Source organism: Boleophthalmus pectinirostris, unplaced genomic scaffold, assembly GCF_026225935.1.
Source record: "Boleophthalmus pectinirostris isolate CB_2022bp ecotype Guang Dong unplaced genomic scaffold, ASM2622593v1 HiC_scaffold_21, whole genome shotgun sequence".
Taxonomy (NCBI): Eukaryota; Metazoa; Chordata; class Actinopteri; order Gobiiformes; family Gobiidae; genus Boleophthalmus; species Boleophthalmus pectinirostris.
The window spans coordinates 8,860,357-8,870,608 of NW_026571175.1; the positions used below are offsets into that span (position 1 = coordinate 8,860,357).

Consider the following 10,252-nt stretch of genomic DNA (forward strand, 5'->3'; position numbering starts at 1 on the left):
GATGCTTTTGCTTATGAAATGTGTTATAGAAATAAAGTGGATTGGATAAATTCAGCTTTCTGTATTTTGTTATTTCAAAGTACAGAAAGCAGAATTATGTAGCTGAAGTATTAGTACAAACTGCAATAACTTTCTAAACTCAGATCTTATACATGGTTGCACCCTTTTCACACATTAAAAACAGGCTTATCTTAAAGGTACACTATGGAACTTTATGGAGCGTTTATCTGGAAAGTTCCACAGTACGGCATTAAACATAACTTGCTTGCATTTTTTCAATTTCGTGTGTTTTCACTGCTCAAGATGTACCTTCAATATCACTGCATTGTGAGGAGAGTCGCCTTTCCATAGATCTGACCTCCAGTTGATGGGGTCTTCTGCTCGTCTCCATGGAGATATACACGTTTGATGCCATACTGTGGACCATTCCAAGCAAATCAATAATGTATCCATGGTAACGAGGCGATTTCTAGTTCTTTTACATGAGTGGTTGCTTCTTTTTGGGCTTCGTTTTATGCTGCTTGGGTGAGTAGTTAAGCAAAAATTAAAAAAAATGACAATCCACCTTTTTCGTGCTTTTAACATAACAGCTTCCAAAGACTAAATTCTGTTTTATTTTGTGCTGCTGGCTGTCATAATCTGCCATTATGAATATCTGATTGGTATAACCTTGCTATTATCTTTTGGTAAACGAACTGTAAAAGATTAAGCGAGGTCTTTCAACGTGAAACTTGATAAGACCTGCCATGTTATGACTCCGTTCTGGCACGAGAAATGTATTTTAGTTAATTGCCAAAGTTTGAAGTGACTCATTGGAACATAATGGAAAAATTATTATTCAACTTTCTAAAAAATCGTTTGGCTCTATGACAAAACTGCTCAGTCGGATACTTCAACTTTTCAGACTCAACATAAGGTAACGCTGGTCCTGACTTTTAAAACGTAACTGTTTTTGCCACTGACAGTGAACTTAAAACTATACACTGCGAGAACGTTTTACCACCTACCAAGAATCCAATTGCCCAGACAGTAAATGCTAATGGAGGAGCTAATCATACTAGTATTCTGGTTAAACAGACACAGCTCAGAGTTAGGTTTGGGTTGGCAACAGTGCAATTCAATTACACAAGCAGACATAAAGCAGGCGCCCATCGGATCTCATCTGTTCTCATCAAACTCTCACCACATGGACTTTAAAAAGGCTTTCACTGTCTCCTGGTGCACTTTGGGAATCGTAGTCTGTTACACTCCAATATTACAGAGATATTAGATGCTGTTTGGGGCCATTGGTTTGATTTAAACCATAAACGAATAGGTGAATTAGTGAACTGATACTTTGCAATGACGTTACGCTGGGGGTGTCCCGTATGCGCATCAAAAAGGTTTTATATAGACTGAAAATATACAAAATGTATTTAAATAACACATTTTCGGGAGTCTGTGATCAATATGAGTCTTTATGATCCTGTTTAGGTGTTTGATTTGGAACAAAACTGGTAAGAGTGACTGAGTTCTAGACTATGTTCAGACTGCAGGGTTTAATGTTCAATTTGGATTTTTTTGTGAAATCCAATTTTTATACAAGCTCGTTCACATTTCTAATTAAATGCGACTTGTATGTGATCTCCAGTGTGAACTTTAAACGCTTCAAAAGTGTCCCGCATGCGCACTGGAGGACACGACGACGTCACACACAGTAAGCATGCTCAGTGTTTATGGAAGTAAACATGGACACAGCATTGAGCACGTGGAGATTTTAAAGTTGCTGTCGTACCAGAGCCAGAACACGTACAAGTTACTTGTTTTAAGGAGGAGATTGAGAAGGAGAAGGACGAGGTTTTTGGCCATGACATTTTGTGGGGCAGTGGCAGCAACGTCCATAGAAAGGAAAGTGTGGGTGCAGAGTCGCAGCCAAGAGTGGTGGAATTGCGATGCGCTTCGCTGCTTCACTGACACAGAGTTCATACACAATTTTTGTATGACGAGAAGAACGTTCGTGCACATATTTGTGACGTGTAGGTGGGATGAATGCAACCTGGCCGTTCAAACTGAAGTCGCATGTGTAAAGATCAGCTATGTATCGGTTTTAGGAGCACAATATCCAAGTGTCCTGGGTCACATAAAAAAAAAAAATCTGCGTCGTTCAGAAAACTGTCATTAAAAGATCAGATACAGGAGCATAGGGGCAAAAAAAATTTTAATTTAGGTCACTTCAGGCTGCAGTCTGAACGGAGCTGTTGACTAATATTAGCTTGTGACTAATGTTATTTGAAAGGGACTTGTTTAACAGCACAAATCGTTGCACAAATTAATGTTCCAGCTAAATCGGCTCTTTAGGGTCATATTGTGTTACTTAAAACACACTTCGGACTACAGTCTAACTTGAATAACAGCACCTACAGTTAGCTGCACACCCCCAGAGAATGTTGAAGCTGCAAAGTATCAATATGTACGTTTCCCGGTGGAAGGTCCGTCACCTTTTGTCTCTTGAAAACGTTATTGGTTTGCTGGGAATGTTCCACAGTGTGTTTTAAACTGATCTATCTTCAACTTATCCAATTACAGGTGTTTGTACGGCCAAAACAGACTTGGTTTGATGGAGTCAGCTACTAGTTTCCATGGAGACAGATGGGATTTATGCCATTTTGTAGAGGGTTTCAGGCAAAATAACCAATTTTCTATGGACAAAATAGGATTGTGGCCCCCTAAAAACTTACAGTGTGGCCCGATTGCTTTGCTTTACCGTTCATTCAATTACAGATGGTTTTACAGCTCAAAAATGGCATTCGGACTGTGAGTGGGGCTGCCTCACCACAGATCTGACGTGTAACTTGGTCTATTTTGGTCTCCATGAAGATAGAAAGGTTTAATGCCATAATGTGAAGCATTTCAGGCAAAGCACAACATCTTCACAGAGAAAAAAGATTTGATTGACTCTTCAACAGAAAAGTTACACGATGCACCTTTAAGGAAGTACAAAGCTTTAAATGCATAATCTATCACATTACTTTCTGTTTCTAATTAAGCTACAAATGAACATTACTTTTACAGGCAGCTAATTACGGATTTAAAATATGCCTCAGTTAAATTACAATTTTATAGTCAGGGGAAACTAAAGGCTGATACCGACGAGAACAAAAAGCAGTTCATTTGACAAGGATCCAAAACAAAAAAAAGAGAAAAAATCATACGAACCAATCATTTTTACAATCATTGACCGACTCCTCAATCAGAAAGTCCCCATTTTTACTTCACTAATAAACCTCTGAGCACATAATTGATTTCCAAATCTCCAAAATCATAAAAACCACCAGATATTACGACCATCCCGGAGATTTATACAGGCTCCAATTTAACTTGAGCTCCACCCAAGTGAGACTGCCCGCGCGGCCCCCGGTTGATGAGAGATGATCAAAAGCTGCTGTACTTTTGGCAAATTGACAGGGAGCTCAAAGTTTCTCCGAAGAACAGAATCAGCAGGATCGCAGCAGGAGGCCGGTGTGAAAAGCCTGCATGTTTGGTGCAGTTGTTCCGGTATTCTGGTCACATATTACGCCATTTTTGATCCGTTATAAAGTTATTTCCTCATCAGAAACATGCCTCGGTTTAGTCGTTTCATTCACGCATTTTGTCACACTGTTCCAACTTGTGATGTCATGTGGGAATACAGGAAGTGCTACAAACACCTTCACTTGAATGGTGGATAATTGCAGCCATGGAATTTCCGATCTCTACTAACTAAAGATAAAACGTAGCTGTTAACTTCATCTCCTCTTTTAACAACTCCAGGTATTTTAGAGGAAGTAACAACATTATAACAAGTCTTAAAGTTCACAAGTGTCAATTTGCGCATAGGAACTTTAACCTAATTATTACTTTTTTGGTGTTAGATCTAGTAGTAGTAGTAAATCTTGTAGTAAATCAGATTGATAGTGACAGATTGTGACAAAAGAATGCATTTTAAAATAAAATCTTATCTACTGTAAGCTATGTCATCACCGAAAATGCCATAAAAAAATGCAAGAACAATTTAAGCGTGAGTAACTTTTTATTTTTTTAGCAGGTTAAACGTTAATCTAACCAAACAAAAGGTGTTATCATTTATTTGTATTAGTCTAATAATAACTAGAGTGCTATTTAACCAAGGCTTGATTAAAATGGTTGCTAGGTAACAGTTGTGGAATTACTGTACCTCTACGTATGTCGTATCTGCTCACATGTCCATCGAGGAAATTGGATGTAAGCGATTGTTGGAGAGAGGGGTGGGGCTTGGGGCTTGTTTTATTTACACTACCGGTCAAAAGTTTTAGAACACTACGCTCTTTTAAATTTTTTTACAGTTGACCAAAATGTATTCTAAACTTTTGATTCATGAAAGTGTCCATCATCCATCAGATATAACAGCTGAACACACCCGGGACTTGTTCTTTTTTACAAGAGAAATCAAATATTCTTCAGAAAGTTCTTCCCAAGTCTGTTGTAGGTTTCTTGGTTTTCACTCTTCTGTCCAGTTCATCCCAAACCAGCACGATGGGGTTTAAGTCTGGACACTGTGCTGCTGGACACTCCATGTTTTCAAACTCACCATCTTGTTCTTTTTTCCTGAGGTAGTAGTATCTTTTATCTTTTTTTTTAAACTTCTGGCTGTCCAGTTTTTACCTTTGTACCATTTCAAGCTCTTCATTGGACTTGCACGACTTGAATTGTAATAAATAACTGGAAAAATGAGGGTGTTCTAAGACTTTTGGTAACACTTTATAATAAGGTGTCATAATACGTAGCAAACTACCTAACCCTTTGTTAATTATTACAAAAATATCAGTTTGTCACAAGTTAATAGTTTTTTTTTTTGTTTGTTTTTTTATCATTAACTAAACATGAGTTGTTTGCATTATTAACTATTACTATTAACTAATATTGTATTAATATTTGTTAATAGTTATTTAAATGTCTTTTTGTAGTAGGTGAAAATATGCAACAAGCAAATTAAGGAGGTAGTTACTAGAACAGCATAACTGCAATTATTGGTCACTTTGCCCAAATAACAAATCAGTTTGGTTCAAAGTTTGTTTGCCAACTATGCCTGGTTGTCACAACAACACAAATTTCAAATGCTATTATATATTACTTAAAAATATCACAAGAAACTTTAAAATACTCATGCCACTGACAATCTCATTAAAATATTGTCTAACTTAACCATATTGTAAATGAAATATATTTGACAATATATAGCTCACATGTTACCGCACAAAATAATAAAAACTAATTAAATAATTAGGCCATCTGTCCCTCCGGCCACCACCTACACTTACATACACACACACTCCACTTTCTGACTAGGAAATGTGGGTGAATTGTCTTGCCTAAGAACACAGCTACAGTTTTTGGCACTGGCACCCCACTGTGGCATCTGGAATTCCAAGTGGTGTCCCATCCAAGTACTACCTAGGCCAGGCCTTGCTTAGCTTTTGAGATTTGATGAGATCAGACTTTGACAAGCTGGTATGGCCATGAACAATAAGTTAGTTCTCCATGTGCCAGAGCAAAGAAAGTACAAATGAACATTTCAGCAAATTCTGAGTAAAATGTGTTGATATTTTAAAAGGAAACGTAAGCAAGATTCGACTTTAAATTTCGCAAACATAACCCATCTGTGTTCTCAGTTACAGGGCAGACATATTCAAAACAAACATACCTTTTAGTGACAACAACTTTAATCCCGTATTCTTAATTACAAAAAGAGTTGGACATGATTTCCACATTGTTTATGTTACAATTTGGTGTTTTTGTCCAATCAGAAAGTAGAAAGAGCCTCGCACGAGTCCCTCTGCCAGTTGCAATGCTGAAATCCAGTTGTTTTAAACCTAAAAGCCTCTCTCTCATCTCAATCCTCACTACCTAAACCCTACCTAAACACCTGCAGCCAATCATTCATTCTATAATTTGTGCCCCTGCTGCAGTTGTGAATTTGATGCCGTTTTTACAACTCCAAAACTGTCTTTTCACAAACACTAAAATATCATTTTCTTCAGTATGAACGTGAGAAGTGAATAAGGAACACTGCTTACCGCCACAGCTATCATCGAGTCGTCTGGTTTCCATTCCGCTTTTTCATAAGATCCAAACTGGGTCGCAGCTTTTACTGATTCAATGTAGCTGACAATCAAAACACTGGGCTGTGGACAAATCCAAAAACATCACATATAATTAGTGGTGACAATTGTAGTATTAATGGTACAAATGAGTTGTGTTCACAGTGTGCATTTCACATTTTACTGCAGGCTGTGTGTATTGACTTGGGGTTGTATCTGGGCAAACAAACATTCCCTGTGTGGAAATTGTCTGTGTAATATATGGTAGGAAAAACACACACCTGATGAACAGTATAGTTGCTGTCATAATGTAACTGTAACTCTAATAAGGGTTTAGGGAAAGCCTCAATCATCTTGATGGAATAAAATAAAAAGGCACCCCAACAAGTGTATTGTATGGTCCCATATGAGACAAAATGGGTGAAATTACTGATCTAGGCTACTTATTGTACATTACTGTTGGACAGAGATATATCGGTTGGTCGATATATCAGGCCGTTGGAAGTTTTTTTGGCATATCAGGTAGATATTTAGTTTGGTCCAACCAGCTGCCTAAATATGCACTGAGAACATGTGCATAAAGCCTATCTTGCAAAAGGGGGAGTGCAAAAATATGAATACACTGCTCCCTCATCCAGTACGTAGTAAAACAAGGTCATGGGTGGGTCTGTATTAAATTCAAATTAGATTATTCGGGGAAAATTGCCATCATATCACACATCATTTCACACATATTGGTCTAAAAAACATCGGCAGAACATCGGCAGAGATAACAGGCCACCGGCTGCTCTGGATTCGAACCATTGGCGATGGAAAAACGTAAAGCGGTCGATCTCTACGTATCCATATAAAACTGGTAACTATTAGTAACTACATAAATATGGGGAACAAATGAACAAAAAATATTGTATGAACAATGCAAACTACAAACATCTTCTTCCTTTGAAATGGCTGTAAAGGCTCAGTGACATGTTGACAGGAAATTACGGGGATTCCTATTCCACTAAATAAATTGAATTTAACCGGAGACTGGGTACTGATGGGATTAGTCAGTGTAAAAGTGTAATATGCCCCGTATATGTGAGAGACTTTGTTAGAACCCATCAACAAAGCAGTAGCCAACCATGACGAGATGAGCCACTCTCAAGACTGAAAGTGAGCAAATGGGGAAGCTGTATACACCTTGCAGTCAGCTATTCAAATGTTGTGTAGATAATGTACTTACAATTGTGAATAGAAGAGATAAAGAAAATCATAGCAATGTCACTGCCAAATACTGGACGCTGCATGGTAAATAAAGCTGGAGAGGGACCTACCCGACTAAACCAGATGCTCAGCTGAGTCTGAGAGACCACGGCGAAGTAAAAGCGCTGGGAGCTGGGTTGGATGAAGAAGGGCTCTTCCTTGCTCTTTAGTGGACAGAGCAGCCTCCGGGGCCAGCCGGTAAGAAAATACATGACGGCTTACTCCACCGTGACACTCCAAAACAGTGTCGCAATGCCAGAGGACCAGTCACCCGCTAACTACAAAATTATTTTAATCCAACCGAGTCATTACCAGCAGTTTTTGTTTTGTAAAAAAAAAAAAAACAAACAGATCGACACGAGTACTTTGCTTCCCAAAATATCACTCCAGGAACGCTACACAAAGATGCCAAAACAGCTGTGGCGTTACATAGCTTAGCCAGGGCTAGCGCTGGCTTTTCCAAGTTGAAGCTAATAACCAGCCAAATCGATCATAAGCGAAGATAAAAGAAACCCCCGCAATAAAACTCGGACTGATAATGAGTTCCCTAGACAATATAAACAAAGGTAATACTCGCTCGGACTGTTTCAAATGAAGTACAATCAGAGCTAGCGACGGCGAAGCGTCCAGCTTTTACTCGTACAACCCTCACGGACGCCATCTTTACAAGAGCACTTCAGTCTGTGCGCTGATTGGCTGCGGCCAAGACGCTTTCGTCTTGTTGACCTGAGACGTCACCGTTCCGTTTTGTCGATGTGGTGGGGTCAAAAAAACCGTAGCTAAACATCGACATCTTGTGGTATAAGAGCGTTTGGGAGAAACAAGACCTGATTTTTACTGTTATGTATGTATCACTGTAACAACATTACGCTGTCAGCGTAGGTTGTTGTTTGCAATTCTTCTTCAACTCTTATTAATACATTATATTTTATTTATCTTTATTTTTAACAGATCCATGTTTATCCACCACTAATACCATAATGAGGGGTTACAGCTGCCATTAGGGGGCGGTAAGCACTTTGTCTCAAGGCTTGTGCCAAAATCCTGAAGAAGACCTAACAGCAAGCATGGCTGACATGAGACTACCAACTGTGCGAAAACCATTGACTTTATCGGGTTCTTTTTTTGATCGGAAGGATCTGGTGGTGCCCGGCGATGTGATAACAACAGATACCGGTTTTATGAGGTAGTCGAATGATATACATTTGTAAAATTTGAAGGTGTAACTTTTCTGCCACCAGCATATCTCCATGGAGATGTTATTGCTTTGCTTGGAATTCTCCACAGTAAAACATAAATCCTTCTCCGTTACAGTTACGGGTTTTCTTAAATTAAGAAAATACCTTAATGGAAACCTGCATTCTTACTGTTCTCTGACCTCTCAACAGCCTCTCCACAGCTGTAACCTGTAACTAGGGCTAGGCAATATGGTAAAAAAAAAAAAAAGCACAGTAACTATTGCTTTGCGAGTAATAAAATCAGGAGTAAATTTGTTTGATAATAATCCTCAATGAGTTTCCACTGCGGGGTGGCTGGGTACTCTCTTTGAGATAGGATGAAGAGCTCAGTCACACAGGAGGAACTTGGAGTAGAGCTGCTGCTCCTCCACGTTGAGAGGAGCCAGCTGAGGTGGCTTGGGCATCTCTTCCAGATGCCCCCCTGGCGTGTCCCACCAAGAGGAGGCCCCAGGGAAGACCCAGGAGACGCAGGAGGGACTATGCCTCTCGGGTCGCCTGGGAACGCCTCGGGATGGAGGAAATGTGTGTGTGAGAGAGGAAGTCTGGGTCTCCTTGCTCAGATTACTGCCCCTGCGACCTGGCCCCAAATAAAGCAGAAGAAAATGGATGGATGGATTTCATGTTTTCATTACAAACATAAATTAACTCGATTAATTGCCCAGTCCTACTTGTAACTTTGAGACACTTCACCAGAAAGTTACATGGCGCACCTTTAATGAGACCAATCTATCTTTTTAAATTTAGGGGTCATGGTACTTATGTTGATGAAGAGAAATTGACTGCGTCTGTCGCTGGAGAGGTGCAGAGAGTTGACAAGTTAATTTGCGTCAGCCCTCTAAAAACCAGGTAAACTGTAAAAATCAGTTTTCATTCAGGAAAACTGTTAACAAATTGTTTGTCCACCATTTTAATAATTTAACTTTCTCATTGTGTGTTGTGGCCTCATTCTACAGATTCAATGGGGAGGTTGGAGATGTGGTTGTAGGGAGAATAACAGAGGTATGGTAAAAAAAAATGTTGCTGTATAACTCATAATTCATATATATGTGTTCTCTGTATTCAAAAGGTTCAGCAGAAACGTTGGAAAGTGGAAACAAACTCCCGATTGGACTCTGTACTCCTGTTGTCATCAGTGAATCTGCCTGGTGGAGAGCTGGTGAGACTCAGTGCATTTCTAAATTTGCCATTAGTGTATTTTGCTGATTTTTGATTTTGCTTTTCTACTAGAGGAGAAGGTCAGCAGAGGATGAGCTCACCATGAGAGAATATCTTCAAGAAGGAGATCTTATCAGTGTATTTTATATTTCAAATTAAAAATAATAAGTATACATATAGGCCAACTGACATTATTGGTCTATATCCAATACTAATTTTTTCTTTCATTTCTTTTTGTGCTTTTCTGCTGTCACTTTAGGCAGAAGTGCAGTCAGTTTTTTCTGATGGGGCATTATCACTTCATACAAGAAGTTTAAAATATGGAAAAGTAAGTTATACATTAATAGTATTATATTAAAATATGTATATAATACATGAACACAGATGTATTTTTAATTATTTGAACTATACCTCTGAATTTATCAGCTTGGTCAGGGTGTATTAGTGCAGCTTTCACCCTCATTGATCAAGAGACAGAAGACACATTTTCACAACTTGCCATGTGGTGCATCCATTATT

The 10,252-nt window shown here is 38.9% G+C and overlaps 2 protein-coding genes across 2 annotated transcripts in view; one reads left to right on the forward strand and one right to left on the reverse strand.

Moving 5' to 3' along the window:
* The window catches only part of ext1b (exostosin glycosyltransferase 1b), a 353,934-nt gene that overhangs the window by 113,252 nt on the left and 230,430 nt on the right, over nucleotides 1-10,252 (reverse strand). The gene's annotated exons all lie outside the window — the stretch shown is intronic.
* On the forward strand, nucleotides 7,396-10,246 carry LOC129410064 (exosome complex component RRP4-like; the record flags this gene model as incomplete). Its single annotated transcript, XM_055157192.1, has 8 exons — nucleotides 7,396-7,538; nucleotides 8,292-8,526; nucleotides 9,323-9,424; nucleotides 9,532-9,577; nucleotides 9,645-9,734; nucleotides 9,806-9,871; nucleotides 9,993-10,061; nucleotides 10,160-10,246. Coding segments are annotated over exons 2-8 (579 nt in total), but the record flags the coding sequence as incomplete, so codon positions are not given.